The sequence below is a fragment of the Podarcis erhardii genome (genome assembly GCF_964252035.2).
Source record: "Podarcis erhardii genome assembly, chromosome: 4".
NCBI lineage: Eukaryota > Metazoa > Chordata > Lepidosauria > Squamata > Lacertidae > Podarcis > Podarcis erhardii.
Window position 1 is genome coordinate 61,252,332 of NC_138508.1, and position 20,387 is coordinate 61,272,718.

General features: G+C 43.1%; 1 protein-coding gene across 2 annotated transcripts in view; it reads left to right on the plus strand.

Moving 5' to 3' along the window:
• The window catches only part of CFAP47 (cilia and flagella associated protein 47), a 193,289-nt gene that overhangs the window by 17,941 nt on the left and 154,961 nt on the right, over positions 1 to 20,387 (plus strand). For both annotated transcript variants that reach the window (XM_081858847.1, XM_081858846.1), the window contains exons 10-20: positions 2,223 to 2,433; positions 3,780 to 3,932; positions 4,483 to 4,663; positions 5,401 to 5,497; positions 5,888 to 6,104; positions 7,029 to 7,273; positions 8,456 to 8,586; positions 9,160 to 9,282; positions 9,640 to 9,771; positions 11,457 to 11,534; positions 12,767 to 12,911. In XM_081858847.1, coding sequence (XP_081714973.1) covers positions 2,223 to 2,433; positions 3,780 to 3,932; positions 4,483 to 4,663; positions 5,401 to 5,497; positions 5,888 to 6,104; positions 7,029 to 7,273; positions 8,456 to 8,586; positions 9,160 to 9,282; positions 9,640 to 9,771; positions 11,457 to 11,534; positions 12,767 to 12,911 — 1,713 coding nt within the window. The remainder of the gene's footprint in view (positions 1 to 2,222; positions 2,434 to 3,779; positions 3,933 to 4,482; positions 4,664 to 5,400; positions 5,498 to 5,887; positions 6,105 to 7,028; positions 7,274 to 8,455; positions 8,587 to 9,159; positions 9,283 to 9,639; positions 9,772 to 11,456; positions 11,535 to 12,766; positions 12,912 to 20,387) is intronic.

The window sequence follows — 20,387 nt, forward strand, 5'->3', positions numbered from 1 at the left end:
GGCTTCCTACCTGAGGTGCAGAGGACATTATCCGAATGACAGTGTTGAAGCAAAATCCACCTGTCACAGTCCAGTCAGCTTCTCTGTGTGGAATGGGAGGGTTCTTGTCATGTTCTTTGCTTCAGGCAGCAAAATGTCCTGAGCTGTCCCTATATAATAACTCGTATAAGCACACTTATAAAACTAGTCTTGGAATGTAGTCCTTTATTTTTAGGGGGGGGGGAATTAGCAAAGATTTATCACAATAGTGATAATCTATGTTGGAAATGTAAAGAAAAAGAAGGTACCTTTTATCATATGTGGTGGACCTGCCCCAAGGTGAAAGACTTCTGGGAGAAGATTTATAATGAATTGGGAAAAAAATGTCGAAATATACATTTATTAAGAAACCAGAGGCCTTCCTTCTTGGAATAATAGGTCTGGAATTGCCCAAGAAAGATGTTAGATTGTTTTTGTATGCCACAACTGCTGCTAGGATTTTGTTAGCCAAGAATTGGAAAACACAGGGGGGCCACCAGGTGGCGCATTGGAAGATGGCCGACAATAACATCTCTCCGACCCACACAAGGTAATTAAGAGGCTGCTATGGGAAGTATGCAGCATTCCCGCCCCCCCAGGAGATGGGGGGACTGCCTTGCCAGCAGTGTCCATAATGCACCCCCGGATTCGAAAGAAGGGTGTGCCCTGTCACTTGGCACAAGCCCTCGGTGAAGTTGGCTCTTCCTGACGCTGTCTCCAATCAGCGCCCGGGTTCGCTTTAGCTCGAAAATATAATTGGAAACATATAATTGGAAAGAAGCTAAAGCACATACATCAAGTGAAGTTTGGGAGATAAGACTGCTGATTAATGGATCTCTGTGACCGGAGCGGCGGACGGGACAAATAAATCAAGTGATGAATCACCATTAAGAGATTGGTATGTTTGGAGTGAAACGGAAGGGGGGGTGGAGGAAAAAACTTTTCTTTTCTTTGCCTTATGTGAGTATTAATAACCCTCCACCCCAGAAAGAAGATCGTTGCATTTTATTAATCACAAGCAGGAATTCAAGAATGTGGAGTGAATTATTGATCAAAGAGAGGATTGGTAAACATTGGAGAACATAGGAAAGTTTTTATGACACAGTTTTAAATGGCATCTCACTAAGACAGGCTTGTCTAAGAAAGACGGGGGGCGGAGGACCAGGATCATCGGAATGTGAATGATGATTGGAATGTGATCTAAACCTGGCAGAGCTCTTTGTGATGTACTTGGCAAGCCTGGGAAAATTAAAGGACAGACCGAGGATAAATTCTTTACGGAAGTGTGGAATTGCGTCTGTCCCTATGTGATATGATTTTTGGGAGAGTCTAAAACCCACACAGAGGATGTTTGTTTCCAACCCACTTGTGAAGATTATCAGAGATCGCAAAGAAAGGAATATATGATAACAACAAGAAGATGAAGAAGTAATAAAGAGACTATCTGGACAGAACTGGATAGAATTGTCTAATTAAAGCAGTAATATAAGTGATGCTTGGACCCCCGTTCAGAGCTTGAAGTATGGGAACCCCCAGCAAAATTTAACAATCTGGCTGTATAATTTGGAACTAATGTGATTTGGAAATAATGTGATTTGATTGGCTTGTTAATAAAAATTATTAAAAAAAAAAAAAAGAATTGGAAAACCCAAGAAGTGCCAACATTGGAGGAATGGCAGATGAAGATGATGGACTTTTGGGAGCTAGCCGACCTGACCGGAAGAGTCCGCGACCAGAAGTAGGAGGAGTACCAGGAAGGATGGATGAAATTTAAAGAATATTTAGCTAAATATGCTAAGATAATTTAAATAGAAATACTTGCAAATACCAGATTGGCTTAGGAGTTAAATATGTGATTCTATATAATCACATGTTTAAAGTTTATATGAAAAGTAAGAAAGAAGTTAATTGACTAAGTAAATTTTATGAGAAATTAGTTTTGGAAAACTGTTACAATGATATACATTGAAACTCAGCTAGGGGGATTTGAGGAAGTCACCTAACAATGTTAATAATAGTGGAATAATTACAGTTAGGATTTATGTTTGTTTGTTTATAAATTTGGAAAATCAATAAAAAAAATTGTAAAAAAATATTTTTAGGGGGGGAAATGTAGTATTAGGAATTGAGTTTTCTGCAATTCAAGGGAATAAAGATGATATCTGATACACATATAATTTATTTTTATTTAAATTCTGACTAAGGTATAACACCACAGATTTCCAATGAAGTGGGAGTATTTGTAGCTAGGAAGGTGGAACAAACCACTGATGTTGCTCCAGTGGCACTTCTTAAATCAGATCGGACACAAATTCATGCCCACCGGATAAAAAAAAAATTGAGCAATGCCTTGGTAGCTTTTCCTAATGATCGTCAAGCCAGCATAAGACCTCCTGAACTGCATAAGGATTACAGGTAATATTGAAAAAGCGATAATGATTTATAACTGTCAGAGCTGGTTCAGATGCAGGTCAGTAAAAAGACGCAGAATTAAGCAGTGTAGTTAATTCTTTATTTAAGAAAATGGCATACAGCTTAGCAATACCTCCCAACAGGACTTGACCCTATACGGCAGTTGCCAGGACTGATGGTCCCTGCCCTTTACTGCCTCTAGGTCTCATTTTCCCAAGCAGCTTCAGACTACCTTGGGGAACCTGTAATCTTCCCCGCCCCACCCTACGCATTCCCTGCGTGTTTGTGGAGTCAACAGAGGGACCCCTCCCATCTTCTTCAGTCTCTGAGTCTGAGCTGCTCCCTGTCACAGACTCCCTTTGCTCACTAAAGCCTGTTGCCTCTTCAACATTCAACCATTCCTCTCCCCAGTCTCTCTCTGACCTCTCCTCAGTGTCTCACTGTCACCATCACCAATCACTGTGCTCCAAGCCTTCCTCCTTTGGGGCTCCCCTTAGTGGTTCCCCAGCTGGTTCCTCCCACCCCTCCTCATCATCTAGCCAGTCCCTAACAATAACAATAATTAAAATATCACCTTGAAGGTGACATCAAAGACTGCCCACTGTATAGCACAACAGGTTTTTGCTTGTGCAACAGGACAGCCCTTTCCTCTCTTCCCACATGCCACTCTCCAAGTGCCCTCAGATCTGTTCCAAATAGCCGCCCTAACTGCCCAGGCCAGATTATTTTAGTCAGTGGGAAGAGGAGAGGAAGGGGAAAGATTCATTGCATGAATGGAAATCTCTTGTGACATTGGGTGCTATTTTAAATATTTTATTTTGTAGCCTTTAATGTTTGTCCCTGTGAATTAAATATATAGTGAACCCGAATTCAAGTGCAAGTGATTACTGTTTGTGTTGACATATATTTTGATAATATTGGATTGGCTCCAGAGTGATGGTTGTGCAAACAAAAGGGTTTCTGTTCAGGGGAGAAAGGGGCAATATTCTCTCTGAAACCCATCCCACCGCTGCTACTGCATGCTGCTCCAGAAAGGCCCCCAATTCTTGGGAGCAGCTTTTGAAGAGGCCCAGTAGAAGGGGGAATCTGCAAAGATAGCTTACTTGCCTCCTACCTCCAATGCAGAGTGGACCTCTGGGCTCAACCCACAATTTCCCTTTTTTCATATCAAATTGCAACAGTTCTATGTTAGGATTGTCTTGGCAAGGTCAAATGCTAGTAATGATCAGTGGAATAATGGACGTATGAATAGCACATTTATATAGCAAAAGTGGAATTGTTTTCAGAATCCAGCGCACATTTAAATGGCTCTTGCTCTAATGAGGCTGCATTTCTTTTCACACATTTAGGACTATTTTCACAAAGGTTGCCAGATACAGTTATGTGGATCCAGAGTTTTCTTACACATTATTTGAAGAAATGGAAAAGCAAGTGAATAAGGATTACTATGCAAGCTATCTTCAGAGTTTAAGACAGTATCGTTTGCATAAAAAAGCTGCTCGGTAAACATTGTTTCCAAATAAACTGCCAAAATGCTCAATCACTTTCCAGATTTATAGCGCTATAGTTTTATTCTTCGTTTTTATAAAAAGCTACAAATCCTACTATGAATAATGTATAGGAAATGTGACTTAAAGGTTGAGAATAATTCTACGTACCTGAATGGGTTTGAGAACAATGAATCCCACGTGAGTGACATTTAGAAATTCAGATTGCAGTCCCTGGTGATCAGCTGCTTCCTCCAGCATCAGCTAATTGTCTTGTCATGTGTGGTTACTTTTCCTCCCTCCTTTCCTCCACAAACTGCATTGGACTCTGAGATCTATCTATCTATCCCAAGTAATATGAGGAGGACATGTTTGAAATATATGCACTGTGACAGGCTTTATAATTAAAAGGTAACTTGGTGTAGGTTAGTATTCAATATAAGGGCTTGCATTTCTCTCTAGTGAATCCAGTTAATCAAAATATGTACTCAAAATGTTGTAACTTTTCGCAGTGTGTTTACTTCATAGCTGAATGTCGCTTCTTCTCCATACTTCCAACTCATAGGATCTTTAAATCACTTAATAATCCTGTGGATATTGGGTTAAAACCAGCATCAGGCTTGAAATCTCCAAGGGTTAAAATTTTACAGGAAGAGAAATTGGAGGAAGAGGTTGCTTGTGTAAGGAGTAGTTTATTAACTAGTCAACAGTTAGCAGAAATGGAATCTAAAACTTCAGCCAGAGAGGTAAGCTAAATATGTTTGAAGATGATCTTGCTTACTTACAGCTTCTCAAAATATTATGTAGCCTCATCCCATCCATGTTTCCTCAACAGTCCTGCTAATTTCAGTGTGATTGCTACCAGAAAAGTGTGCCTAGGATTCCACACTCAGGCTGCAGAGCTGCAGCCTCTTTCCCCCCTAATGAATTCTGAAGATTAAGATTTTGTGTATTAAATATTCCCGTGCTGCCTTCTTGTTGTGGTTCTGGGTATCTTTCTTCTTCTGGTGGTGTTTCCTTTGCAGGAGAATCTAATTTTTCCAGCTTTTAATACTATTAATAACACCTCTGGTGAAGATGTTGTCCACCCTCCCCAGATACACAGTGCAGTTGTATAGTGTTGTACTAGTTGTACAAGTATATACAATTTGGGTAGGGTCTGTGATAATGAATGTTGAACCATGAAACACCCTGCTTTTCCATGCTCCCTTGGTGCGTATTGTGAACTTCTTTTTGAAATGTTGGTCGATAAACAGTGCCCAACATCTCATGCCCGTGAGTGTTGCCTTCTGCCTTCCTGTTTGCCTGGAAATGAGCTGTCAGCCTACAGAATATGTTTCCTCTCATAAACTTGCCCTCCTGCTTATTTGCTTACCCAGATTCTATGGACTGTGTTCAATACATCTGAACAAAAGCCTAAAACATTCAGATATTATTAGCTATATTAGATATTATGTGATTATTCTGTTGGCCATTTTTACAGGTGGGTGATGGGCTTAACCCTGTACCAACTTCGCCACAAGAGATTGAAGACTGTAGTTTAATTTTGACGCCGAAGCAGCTTCATCAAATATTCATTGGTAAGGTTTCTCCTTCCTTTAAACACAACAAGGGACAAAAATCATGTATTGGTTTAAAAATAGTGACTGTAAAGAAAGGCCATACCATGCCATTTTAATATATTTTATGTTTGTGTGTATAGATAGAGAGCTAGAATTACAACTATATAAGTGTTGAATTGTTTTTATAAGGATTGTTTTCCCCCTATATTTTTAGCTGTTCTTATTTTTATCTGTCGGCTGCTATGAGTCCATGTCAAGGAAAAAGTTGGGGTATAAATAAATATATGGTAATAATATTAATTAATTAATTAATTAATTAATTATAAATTCTGATCCTAATTCTTCACAATAGAAAAAAAGCCATTTTTAATAATTCTGCAGCCACATCTCCTTTCCATTCTTTTTCAGGCCCCTCTACCATTGACTTTGGAGAGGTTTGCGTGTGTTCTACATCAACCAGAAAAATGCATCTGGTGAATAATCTCCCAGTCCATATCTGGGTACAAGTAGGAATTGAAAGTGAGGAACTGCAACAGACCAGCCCTTTGTCTCACGTCATTCCACCTTTTACGAAGACTTATATTCCAGTTGTGTTTGAGAACAAGAAATTGGGAAACTTTCGAAAGTAAAACTTTTTGACTTTTTTTTTGGGGCGGGGGGGGGGAATAACTTTTTGAGTAAAGCACTCTGAGGGAGGAAAGGGTTCTTATGCCTTTTGTCTTTTTTATAAATAATATTTTTTTATTTTTAAATTTAACAAAGAAAAGGAAGGGGGGAGGTACGACTGTGTATTGAAAAGCAAGCTAATATTTGCACAATTATTTTATACATGTTGCCTTGACAAAATGGCATGACTTGTTTTTAAAGACAGGAACCAAATAAAGTTCTGTGTTGATATCACTATCACTGTGTTGATATCACTAGGTGATCTTGCGCCCCTGGCAGAACCATCCAGATTGCACCCCCTAGCCATGGACAAATTAGCTCTTCTTTCCACATCTCCTCCAACCTCCCTCCACCTATTCAATTCACCCTCTATTTAAAACCATTTCTTATGAGGCAATAATTGATATTGATATTTATATTTATGGACATATTTTTAGCTGATTTTGTACCCCCCAATTGCCTGTGCTCCTGGCAGGGGTCCACCTCTCCACTCCCTAGCTATGGCCATGGTCATACACACATGCACACACACACATATATATATGTATGTATGTATATGTATATGTGTATATAACATTTAGGCGTCAATCCTATGCACACTTAAAAGCATTTGCATTGGATTTTATTTAAAATAACTTTCCGTTGATCCAAACACCTTTTAAGTAATGCAAGTTTTAAAATAGATTACTATTTCTGATTTCACCCCCTGGAAAGGGGTCTTATAATTTACAAAGCCCAGTTTTTTAAGATGCTCTAGTATTTGGTCACAAGCATGTACTTTTGTTAAGTATTTTAAAATATATTTGAATTAACATGTTTTTATGATCGCCTTCATTACATGTTTCATTTTAATATCATACATGCAATCTCTTCTGCATTACAGGTCTTTCGTGTATTCAGTAAACCAGCATCACACTGGACATGTGTTAGTGGTAGCATTAGTAGTACCTGTTGCTTTGGAAATGTCTACAAGGGAACTGACTTTAAATCCTGCCTTTAGCTACTTAGCAGAAACTGGATTTAGAACAACAGTGACACTATACAATCGTAGAAATTGCCCTGCAAAATTCACGTGGAAGCCTGTGATTACAGATGAAGGAATGGCATTTTCCATATGCCCAGAGCAAGGTAGAGTATATTATGGGACTATTTCAAGCAGTGATAAAATAAAGTAACATGTGATGGGCATATGCTGCAATCTGATATTTAAAGTGCTGAAGGAGGGCGAGGGGAAGCCCTCTGTCACATTGGCCACTGTTCTGCAACAGGAAAGTCTATATGGAAGTGAATAGGTCTATTGTTCAAAATTTGGAGACAGATATGTTTGCAGGTATTTAAGGTACTCTTTTATTTATTTCTCTTACCACATTTTCTTTCTCCCCAAAGGGCCTCATACACAGTTCTCCCACTGCCCATTTTATTCTTGCAGCAACCCAGTGAAATAGGCTAGACTGAGAGGTGGTCCTAATAGAGTTGTAGTGTTGGAAGGGACCACAAGAGTCTTCTAGTCCAACCCCTTGCAATGCAGGAATCTTTTGCCCAATGTGGAGCTTGAACCCACAACGCTACCATTAGGAGTCCTGTGCTCTACCAGCTAAGTCTACCCAGGTCTTCCATATTGTGGTCTGACACTAACTACATGGGTCAGTTACTAAGCTGACGAACTGTTCAAAATTAGGGCTGCTACTTGCTTAATGACATCTTAGTTGACTTACCAGTCATAATTACTGTGCTGCGTTTCAGTATATTTTTTGAGCCATGACCACATAGCTAAGATTGTGGTCCAGCATCATATAGCTTGTGTTGCTAAGCAGTATAATATGAATACCCAACCTTTTTATTGTCTCCACCTCCCCCCCAAGGTAATCAAAGGCTTTTAAGTATCAGGAAAGGTGAGAACTGCATTCCACAGAAAGCAGCCAATGAAACAGAAAGGCTTGTTACCCTCTGTCTATGGCTAGCAGTCGCCTAATAAAGATGGCGGAGGGTTTTTTTTGTGTTCTTCTTCATTTACCTAACCTAGCAGAGTTGCCTAAGTCTTTGAAATACAACAGGTTGGCTTTGGAGCATTGCCCGATTAATTCAGATCCTATTTTTAATCAATGTGGAATAGTTTGACAAGTTAAGATTTTACTTTCGTACGCTATGCCAGTTTTTGTGGTTTTGAAGCCCAGACTCTATAATAGTATTTCTTAACAATGTGTATGCACATTGAGCAGGATTTAAGCTAAGTTTTCCAATTACTTGTCACTCTCCATAATCTTTACATTTTTAGCAGCTGTAATATATTCATTTTCTTTATTAATTTAGGTGTCGTAGATGCCTGTCAAGATCTAGAGTGTGAAGTGGCTTGGCACCCAAGTTTCTCTGCTCCAACAAGAGGAGAATTTGATTTGTGTGTGCATCAGGGGAAAACCCTAAAACTAAAATGCTTGGCAAAGGTAACATTGTAATCTTTTACTATATGGCTAGTACTTTTACCATGTGGCCTGTGACTCCTTATGATTCTGGAGAAGGGCTGTAGCTCAGTGGTACACCCCATACTTTGCAAGTCGGAGGTCCCAGGTGAGAACTCTGATGTCTCCAGATAGGCTGGGAAAGACTCCTCCCTCCCTGAAACTTTGAGCAGTCCTGCCTGTCAGCATTGACAATTCTGAGCTAGATGGAGCTAATGCTTTGACTTGGTGTAAGGCAGCTTCCTAACTCTGGTTCAAAATGACAACTTTAAATAAGTAAAATGAAATCTGTACTGCAGCAGAATTAACTACGGAATGTTAAAATAAAACCGTACTGCAGGTGTGCCAAGGTACCATTCTCAATGAGAGAAACAGTGGATTTTTTCCTTGATTTTTAAAAAAAAATCTAACATCCTTTTCCTTAAAAACTATTGTCTATTTTTATTCATGCTTGCATTCTAGCTTCTATGAAGTAATGGGAATCTGAATGTGTGCTGGAACAAGTGCACTGATGGTAATGCATTATTATTATTATTTGGTTTTCTTTCTCGATATTAGCTTGGCACCACCAGTGTTCAGTTTAAGGAACAAAGGATCACCTTTAATCATGCTCCTCTGCATTTGACTACCTGCAAGACAGCCATTCTCCAAAATGTAGGACATAACCATGCATACTTTCAGGTGAGGCGTACCCAGCATTGTGCATATTGTTGTGTGTTCTTGCCTTCATACCCCTAAGCTACAGTGCTGGAGTGCTCACAAATGGTATTTTAGGCCACTCTCCCACATTGTATGAGATAGGCATTCAGAACCCTTTTATTCCAGAAGTCATTTTATCATTGTTCCTCTTGTTTAACTGAATCATTTGGTTTGGGCCTATTTTAATTCTTCTGTGTTTTGGATGTGAGATATATTTATTGTTAGTATATTTTATTTTCGGTAATCTGCTTTGAAATTTTTATCAGGGAGGCTGGAATTAGGTGTGAAAATATATCTGCCGAGAAACCTAAAATTTAAGATTCATGTTTTTCTTGGCAGGTCATTGATGCCAATCCTCTTCCTGGAATGATTATATCTCCCTTTCAGGGTGTAGTACCTGTTGGAGGCCACACTGAAATCAACATCTATTTCAGACCAAATGCATTAATGAAATTCGATAGCAGAGTGGAGGTATTAACATATTGAATAACTATTTAAAAACATTTGCTTGGCTTTTAAAAAATACTCATATTTGGATATGCCAGTACTTTTTTTGGGATAATGCCTGTGAAGCCTAAGATTGCATTGATTGGCTAAGCTTCTGTGATGCAATGAAATAGTAATCCAGATTATATCTGCCGATGACATAAAACAACCAATAATAGAATCCTCAGCTTCTGTGAGGATGATTAAAGGGATGGTTTGCCTTGAAAAATAATAATCTCAAAATAGGATCAGGAAAAGCATGGGTTGACTGAAGATTAGAAAGTTGAGTGGGAGAAGGTCTCGAAAGGCAACCAGTCCAGAGGGTGACTGATGAAAGGTGGCAAAGTAGGAACTGAACTGAAAATTAAAATGGGGGATATCAGGAAACCATGCTGGGAGACCCCAGCTAGTGAAATCCTTCTCGGACAATGAGACCCCAGAGATAGGAATTATGTGATGTTCCATGACTTGACTTGAATCAAGCAGTCTAATCCTCTAGGGAGGGAGAGGAAGCATCACCTGAGCTCAGTTGTTCCAGGCAGGCTTCTTACACCAGGGAGAGGCGATGCAGTGTAAGAGCATATGGTTCCACTGCCCTCTCCTTATATTTTAATCATGGTTAAAGGGAACAGGAGTGTTGTATTTGCACTGTTCTCTAAGGGGATGGCTTTTAAAAACTACCATGCTTTTCTAACTCAAAACCAGAATGTAATAAGATTGGGGTTGGGCTAAATAGGTTTTTAGATACAGATAGGTAGCCGTGTTGGTCTGCCACAGTCAAAACAAAATTAAAAAATTCCTTCCAGTAGCACCTTAAAGACCAACTAAGTTAGTTCTTGGTATGAGCTTTCGTGTGCATGCACACTTCCAGGGACGCGGACTTATAAAAAATATTGGGGGGGCCCGGGAAAGCTCATGAATAATAAATAAGCTCATGAATATGCAAATAAAGTGGCGCCGCCTCCTCGTGAGCGAATAGGGGAGAGCGTGCTGCGCCTATTAATCAGCTCCAAAGGAAATTGGGTGGAGCTTTTGCTCGGGAGGGAGGGCAGGAGGCATGCAGCCCGCCCCTCCCTGTGCATTTTGGGCTGGGGGAGGGGCGGCGATGGCGCTCTGCTGGAGGGGCGCCGGAGATTATTGGGGGGGCGGAGCCCCCCCAAACGAATTTTTGAGGGGGCTCGGGCCCCCTCAAGCCCCATGGAGTCGGCGCCTATGCACACTTCTTCAGATACACAGTTGTAAAGACAAGCTTAGCCCTGACAGCACTGTTTGTTGGGATAATGGCCTTTGCATAACTAGATGTTATGGCCAAGTCCTAGTGATTTGTTTGCTTATTCCAGACCAAATACATACTTCACTCTTTCCCACTATGCTGTCTTCCATATTCTCAATTTGTAAACATCAATTTGTAACATCAATTTGTAAACATAAAAAACCCATTCTGACAAATTTAGCTTCAGCAATGGCTTCACTATTTGATATCTTAGCTTGCAATTGTTTGTACACCTGAACTACATCACAATATCGTCAGTTGCATTTTAGAAAACAGTTTTTGAAATGCTTTGTCTTAGTACAATTGAGCATGGACGTTCCACATTAGAAAGATTGCTTTGCAAGGGTGATATACTGGCAAAATATGTTACTGTCTTATCTTTTTTCCTATTAATTAGATAGCTGTCCGGCATGCAAAATATTTGGAACTTAGGATTGGTGGATCTGTAGATGTTCCTGACATATATATCAGTATGGTAAATATGTGACATTCTTCACTGAATTTACTTTATATGTATTAGATACATAGAATTGGATTTTGTGTATCTGTTTTGTACAAGTAAACTAAAAAGGTAAAGGTACCCCTGACCGTTAGGTCCAGTCGCGGATGACTGTGGGGTTGCTCGCTCATCTTGCTCTATAGGCCAAGAGAGCCGGCGTTTGTTCGTAGTAAACTAGGTAAACTAAGTAGGTAAACTAATCAGTAAACTAGGGCACCATCAATGAAAAAGGCACTTTTTTCTGTCCTCATTTTATGGGGCGATTAAAGCATGGGCTTAAATGTGTTTAACATAGGCTGGATTATGCTTTTATGTAGGTGTTTGGAAGCTGGAAACAAAGAATAGTTTAGCTGTGTGTTTATGCTAAAACATTGTACTGCTTACAAAAATATCTACAGATGCTGGCAAACTTTTCCAAACTTTGGTGGTGAAAACCTTTTCCAAAGGAGATGGAAACCTTTTAAGCCCCCAAATTCTTCTACAATTCAGATCAAAATTTAAACCAGAGAATAATTTGGAGGCTTCTCCTCTCTCCCAAAATGTTCCCCAGCGCTTAACAAAGCCAACCCCCTCCTCCCCTCCCACCTCCCGGAGGCGTATCCTCGACATGAGTGCTCATCCCTCCAAGGACTGGGCTCTTCCTTGGGGGCAAAGTGCCATGGCATAGGTCCAGAGGCTGTGTAATCTAGTTTTTACTCTGACAAGACAAAATTAATTTAAATAAACTACACTAAATGTTTCATTTCTGTCCAGCCTTTGTTCCACAGTGAAACTTGATACAGCATTCTCAGGTGGTCTGCCATCTAGGTGCTAACTCAGACCCGCTTGGTGTCAGTGAGCTTGCTACATTATGAAAATATAAGGGACAGCTACCTTAGTTTGTAAACCAGTTAAGTAAGGCTGTTTCCCAAGATTCCCTTTTGATGACATAAAGCTATTTTAAATAAAGCAGAACGTACTTTAGCAGTAACATTGGCTTAAATAGCTTAAATGGTCCATGTATACATCTTAATGCTGATATTGCCACTTTGTTTAAAACTGCTGGGAATGTGAGGCAATAAATGGAATAATAAACTACTGTCATGCATTCTGTATTAAACAGTGGGCTACTCAGCTTGATGTTGCTTCTTCAATATGGCTTTTAGCAGATTTAGCCCCTTACCTTCATCCTAGGTCTTTCTAGTGCTTGTTATTTCTTCTTTTTAAAGGACTCATTTTGCTTTCCCGGGGTTTATGTTGGCTCTACCCAAGAAATTCCATTCCTTATTGAGAACAAAGGAAAAACAAGGGCCAAGGTGACTGTGGATTTATCCAAACATGAAGACTTTGAGCTACGTTTTTCTTTGCAGACAGGTATTTATTTGTTTGTTTTAGAACTATAATAAGTTGGGAAAAGTTGTCTGGGCAAAAGAAGAAAAGGCTTAAGCACACTAAAAATCTCCCTTTTAAAGCAAGGAAATATTGTGTAGTTGCTGCATGAATAAAAAAAGGGAAAAACGCTTCTCTAATGCTCTACAGTGGTACCTCAGGTTATCAACTTAATTCATTCCAGAGGTCTGTTCTTAAGCTGAAACCATTCTTAACCTAAGGTGCGCTTTTGCTAATGGGGCTTCCTGCTGCATGTGCACACCTCTGGTGAGCAACTTCCGCTCACATCCTGGGGCAAAGTTTGCTTCCAGGAGCACCTACGTCCGGGTTAGCGGAGCTCGTTACCTGAAGCGTTCGCAAGGAGGACGGTATGTAACCAGAGGTATTACTGTATAAAAAGGTAAAGGGACCCCTGACCATTAGGTCCAGTCGCAGATGACTCTGGGGTTGTGGTGCTCATCTCGCTTTACTGGCTGAGGGTTTACACAGCTTCTGGGTTATGTGGCCAGCATGACTAATCCACTTCCGGCGAACCAAGCAGCGCACGGAAACGCCGTTTACCTTCCCGTCGGAGCGGTACCTATTTACCTATTTATCTACTTGTACTTTGACGTGCTTTCGAACTGCTAGGTTGGCAGGAGCAGGGGATGAGCAACGGGAGCTCACCCCGCCATGGGGATTCAAACCACCAACCTTCTGATCGGCAAGCCCTAGGCTCTGGTTTGTATAGAAATATATATAAACATAAATCCAGTGAGTTAGTAAAGTTCTTCTTAAAGCTTTTCACATGAGAATCCATGCCAGTAGTCCTCCCCATGCACTTCTGAGCACCAGGAAAAGAATTCAGGATTTTCCAATGAGTAAGTTGTAAAAAATATGCCTAACAAATTCTAGCTGCAGTCATTAGAGTTGTGCAATACATGGGAGAAAATGCAGTGGTGTGTTAAAGCACAATGGACAGGTTTAAGAGATGGGTGCGCATTCCCCTAGGAATTGTTAGGGATTCTTATCCAGTCCTGAATCTACTGGAGTATTTCTTACTAAAATAAAAAAAAAATGTAAGGCTGTTATCATTCAGCCTGTCATTGAAGGGTTTGTAGTGCTGTCTCAGAGTCCTGGCTTTGCCTGAAATCATGGTGGGGCAGAGGAGCATAAAAGAAAGCAGGTTGCACAGCATCAGTGGCCTTAGCTAGAAGAGGACGCTGAGAGAGGAAAGTGGTGGGAGAGGTCTCAATAGATTGGGAAGGGAGGGTGGTTGTTTTTTCTTTTTAACAGCGAGAAATAGCAGAGATGGAAGCTAACACAGAAGAGCTGTTCCCAACTCCCATCCTGCTGTACTGAAACATTGTTTTAAACTGCCACTTTTTTCTTCAGTGTCTTCTCCCTTTTTTCTGTCTCTGCTTGCTCTACTCAGACCTCTGCTATTGTTTAAAACTACAATTTTCCTCTCACTGTCAGCCTCTGTTTGCTCTGCTCAACAATCTGATGTTGTTTAAAACTGCAGTGCCTATTCATCCCTGCTGGCTTTACTCAAACCTGTGCGGTTGTTTAAAACCACTATTTTCCTCTCTCTATCCCTCACTTATAATCGTATGTCTCCCTCTTTCCTCAGCTGCCTTATGAGAGAGAGAAAAAGGATGCAGAGCTCTCAGATATTCCATAGTAGTTTCACACAATGTATTTCTTTCCCTAGTACTCTGTGTTGTCTTCAGTATGAAGTTCCAGATTCAGTATAACAATTTAGGACAGACATTTTATTAAAAAGCATGCCCCCATATATGTACAGAATCCACAAACTGAACTGAACCTTCTCTAATTGAACAAGTGAACTGACAGGTTTGCTCTTGTGGTGTAGTGGTTAAGAGCGGTAGTCTCGTAATCTGGGGAACCGGGTTCGCATCTCCGCTCCTCCACATGCAGCTGCTGGGTGACCTTGGGCCAGTCACACTTCTTTGAAGTCCCACTCACCTCACAGAGTGTTTGTTGTGGGGAGGAAGGGGAAGGAGATTGTTAGCTGCTTTGAGACTCCTTAAAGGGAGTGAAAGGCGGGATATCAAATCCAAACTACTACTACTACTACTACTACTACTACTACTCTTCTTCTTCTTCTTCTCCTCCTCCTCCTCCTCCTCCTCCTCCTCCTCCTCTTAAGTCTATTCACCTTAAAGGTACAGTAACATATTTCACCCCATTGTGCGTAGAAAGAGGGCTTCAGAATAGGAGGAGGGAGGCAGCAATATGGGTGGCGTGTGTGCAAGGGGCGCTTCTACCAACTCCTTTACCAGTGCTTAATGCTGGGTCCACCCATAAAGTTGACTTTTGCAGCCATTTTTGTTTCTGTTATGGAAGTCAAACCATTTTATTGATGCCATGAGTCGCATGGAGACACCTCAGGCTTGCTGGATGAAATTAAGGGATGGGAAGAGCTAAAGGGATGCTGATGGAGTCTTGGAAGGAACTTAGCAGGCTGGAATGGGCTCCATTTGGGCCCCGTGAGAATTGTCTGTGGAGGATATGGAAGCTGGATCCTAGGGAGGGACCCAGCATGCTATCACTGAGCAATCCTCACCCATCCCACCCAAAGTCCTGGATCTGCCTCCTGCACCACTGAATCCTCCACTTCTGCTAGTTTCTGCTATGGAAGAGGTACCAGATGTCATCTGGCTCCGAGCCAGCACTATCTCCACCTCTGTTACCCAGGACAGCGTGGCTCTGGCTCATCCTACTAGGAGGAGTTCCCCATTTGCTTGCCCAGTCCAAAGTTGCACCCTGTTTGCTACACTTAACATGCCTGCCCCACTCCTTTACAATGGGAGTGCAAGCTTGCCTAGCTATTCCATGTACCTTCTGTGCCTTTGACCTTTGGGTTCTTGCAGAAATCATATTCTGAATTTGAGTTCTTCATCTGGTGAGAGCCAGGACAATATGGTGAATTGTTTGGTTTGATCTCCCCTTCAGTACTTTTCTAAACTGGGAGTCAGCACATGCCCCACGACATAATGGAACCAGGATACTTATGATATGGAAACTTCACGAAATTATTATATCATCAATTCACAATGTGGCAAAATTTACTTGGATTGTTTTTGCTATGTCGGAGATGAGTCAACTGCCCTTGTATCAAGCCGCCCTCATTTTTGCCTGTTAAATTATGTTAGCCAGAAACCATGGCTGACATAGCTAACCATTAATAGCTTTCAGAAAGACTACTGCTGTTACAGAAAGTCATATGCTGTTGTTCATGTTTTTGATATTTTCAGTGGACTTTGAAGCATTTTAGATTTAGTCAAGATCACTTAAGGTTGTTTACTTCTGTCTTTGCCTATAAGCATCACTGCTGTTTATACACCACAGGGAATATGCTTGTTCTGCTGTTGATGGCTGAGATAGAATTGTGATAGTTGAAGAAGATGATTGTAAATACATACAAATACTGTAGCAATTGTAGCTATTTACAAAATAGTTTTGAATAATGCCCCCTGTGTTCTGTGAGAGGCTTTAGCGCTCTCTAAAACACAGGTGTCAAACATAAGGCCCGCGGGCCGAATCCGGCCCACCAGACCTCGTCATGTGGCCCATGTAGCCGCCGCCGGCCGCCAGCCTTCACCTTTTATTCTCACTTTTTTCTCTTCCTACTGCCTCTCTTTTGAGTGCTGCCCATGTGATTTTTAATACTGTCTCGCCAGTCTCCGCCCACGGGGGCCTCCTTGGACCAATGAGTGCGGAGGGCGGGGCTGGGAGCGCCTGGGGCTCCGGGGCCGCGGCTCTGCTCCAGCAGTAGGAGAGAGGGGAGCGGAGGCGACAGAGCTGCTCCCCGGGACTTCTATCTGCTTGCGCAGAGCTCCTCGTCCAGCAGCTCCGGAGTCCTGCTGCGGCTCGGAGGGAATTGAAACACGGGTGGGTGGGAAAGGGGTTGCAGGAGGACCGACCCTGGGGGCAGTGCGCAACCCAGCCCCGGTTTGCTTACTACGGGGCGGGTGGGAAAAGGGTAGGAGAGGGATGGCTGCGCCCTCGGAGCATTTCTGGCCCTGCGGGAGGAGCCGTGGAGCGGCCGGTGGATGGACGCATGGCGGGACGCAGAAGAGGCCGAGAGGGGACTTCTACCGTGGATGCTTCAGTGGAGATTGCTGCATCACAGGGGGGTTGGACTAAAGCAGTGTTTCCCAACCGGTGTTCCGCGGCACACTAGTGTGCCGCGAGACGTTGCCTGGTGTGCCGTGGGAGGGCACACTCATTGAAATTAGAATTAGACTTTTGCCCCCCGCCCGCCTTCAGAAGAGGTCCAGGACCTCTTTGCTCCCCCCTGCCTGCCTTCCCGGGAGAGCGGAGAAACGCAGCGTGTTTCTCCGCTGTCCCGGACAGCTTTTGAAGGCAGGCAGAGGGGAGCAAAGACTTTCGCCCCCCGCCCGCCTTCAGAAGAGGTCCAGGGCCTCTTCTGAAGGCGGGCGGGGGGCAAAGGTCTTTGCTCCCCCGTGCCTGCCTTCCCGGGAGAGCGGAAAGTCTTTGCTCCCCCCCTTCAAAAGCCGTCCGGGACAGAGGAGAAACGTGCTGCGTTTCTACGCTCTCCCGGGAATGCAGGCAGGGGGAGCAAAGACCTTTGCCCCCCGCCAGCCTTCAGAAGAGGTCCTGGACCTCTTCTGAAGGCGGGCGGGGGGCGAAAGTCTTTGCTCCCCCCGCCTGCCTTCAAAAGCCGTCCAGGACAGCGGAGAAACACGCTGCTTTTCTCCGCTCTCCCGGGAAGGCAGGCAGGGGGGGAGCAAGGACTTTTGCCCCCCGCCCGCCTTCAGAAGAGGTCCTGGACCTCTTCTGAATGCGGGCGGGGGGCGAAAGTCTTTGCTCCCCTCTGCCTGCCTTCAAAAGCTGTCCGGGACAGCGGAGAAACACGCTGCGTTTCTCCGCTCTCCCGGGAAGGCAGGCAGGGGGGAGCAAAGACTTTCACCCCCCGCCAGCCTTCAGAAGAGGTCCTGGACGTCTTCTGAAGGCGGGCGGGGGAACAAAAGTCTTTGCTCCCCCCGCCTGCCTTCAAAAGCCGTCCAGGATAGCGGGAAGCGCTTCCCTGCTATCCCGGACTGCTTTTAAAATGCTGGCGGTGGGGAGCAAAGCCTTTCGGCCCCCGCCGGCCTTCCTGGACCTCTTCTGAAGGCCGGAGGGGGGGGGAAGGCTTTGCTCCCCACCGCCAGCATTTAAAAGAGGTCCCTGGAGATTTCCCTATAGGCTTTCTTCTTGCGAAGCAAGCCCATAGGGAAATTCATCTTGCGAAGTGCCTCAAAAAACGGGAAACCCTTTCGTCTTGCGGGTTTTCAGTCTTGCGAGGCATTCGTCTTGCGGGGCACCACTGTATATATAGTCAATATAGGCACAGAGTTAATTTTTAAAACATTTTCTAATGGTGGTGTGCCTCGAGATTTTTTTCATGAAACAAGTGTGCCTTTGCCCAAAAAAGGTTGGGAAACACTGGACTAAAGGACCTTTGGGGGGTCCCATCTGACTACAATTCTGTGGTTCTTCTCGCTGAGGAAGTGCGGCAGGGTCGGGAGGAGGGCGCGGTGCCCGAGAGAGAGGGGAGGGAAAGAAAGAGAGAGAGAGAGAGAGAAGAAAGAAAGAAAGAAAGAAAGAAAGAAAGAAAGAAAGAAAGAGCCTTCAATCACTTTAAGGGGGGGGGAATGTCTGGAGGAGCCAGGAAGTAAGAGACTTGCTCACCCTAAAGAGCAGCGCACAGGCGATGGTGGTGATGGGTCTTGCTTGCCTTTTTACAAGCTTGGGCGTGAGGGGTTTTTGCAGGTGGGTTGACACCAAAATATGAGGCAGAGCAGGTTGGCGTGGAGAGGAACAGAGATTTTAAAGCAGGTGATCTGGAGAAGAGAGCTGTGTGTCTAGTGAGGGGTTGGGGGGGGGTGAAGGATCCAAGGCAACTTCAGGGTTGCCACTCCTTCTTTCCCTCCCCCTTGGCAAGAGGTGTAAGCAGAAATCCAGCAATCGAAGGAATAGGGAGAATGGCACTCTGCTGGATTTCGTGCTGTTAAAAGGGTGCAGAGCAGGCACCAAGGAAAAGGTGGCAACCTTTGGGAAGTGGACTGTGGGGAGCGCAGGAAAAAAGGGATGGTTGGGGAGGAAGGGTGCCTGTGGGAGTAGAATCAAGGACTGCTCACTCGCTCTTTTAAAAACTGGGATTGGGGGGCAAAATCTATGGGACGAAGAGAAGTTATGAGGGGCTGGGTTGGTTGCTGGGTTATGAGGGGCTGTGTGGGTTGCAGAGAGAGATAATTGGGAGTGTTGGTTGGGGGGAATTGAAGGGAGCTCGGGGAGAGGCTGAATGGCAGCAAAGTGATGTAGGCAGAGTGTGAGTGAATGAGACATTAACAAAGCAAGGAGGGTCTTGTATTTGTGGAGGAGTAAAACAGCTGACGAATGTGTGTGAAAAGCCGAATGCCCTGGGAGGAATGGAGACAAAGAAAAGCTGAGCCTCTGTTAACGAAACGCAGCAAATTAGCAACAGTTAAAATCGTGGTTGTGTAACTATTGTCCCTAAAATATCACAAAACACGTTCAAACAATCAAGCTGTGCGATCAAGTTATTAAAGTGACTTCATCTCAAGCATCAAAGTTTATTTTCTCTCCCACCCACCCACCCACCCACCCACCCACCCAAAATGGCCCTATCACCAGCTAATTTGTCCAGAAATAAATCAGTGGCCACAGTTATTCCAATCAGGTAGTGAGACACAGATCATGAAAGGCACAAATTATGTTCCTTATAGCCTCCATCATCCTATGTCCATCTTCAAACTAGAGGTGGAATCATCTTACGCAGGATATTTTAGAGTTCCACACCTACTCATGTCCTCATATCACTATGTTTAATTGAATATGGAGTTTCTATCAGTATGTATTTCTGAAAATGGGGAAAATGTCTACTCATTTCTCTCTTCTCCCCTCCTGAGAAATTTGCAGTTGGAAACATACAGAATTATTTTGTGTGCATAAGCCAATGTGTGCCTCTCATGTAATGTGTCTATAGCCAGTTTTTCTCATCTGTGCATTTTGTTGCTATAAACAGACATGGTGCTGTTTTAATTCTGTGCATTATTGTTTCTTTTAGGGTCCAGTGAGGACCTGGATAGCTGAGTTGTTTAGAGGGGTAGTGCTGATAACACCAAGGTTGCAGCTTCTATCCCAAAGCTCAACAACTTTGGGGTAAAATTGTGAAAAAAGCAAAAAGCTCAACAACTTCAATCCTTAAAAAAGGTCAACAACTTTGGTCGGCCCTCACGCATGTTCACTTCATCAAATCTGGCCCTCTTTGAAAAAAGTTTGGGCACCCCTGCTCTAAAACATCTCAAATGTACACCTCACTTAGCTCAGTAGACTTTAAACTTCCTTATAGGTATGTTTAGGACATGAGAGTCCAGGTTTTCAAGTGTAAGATTCAGAAACTAGTATTTCCCTGCATATATGTTTTCC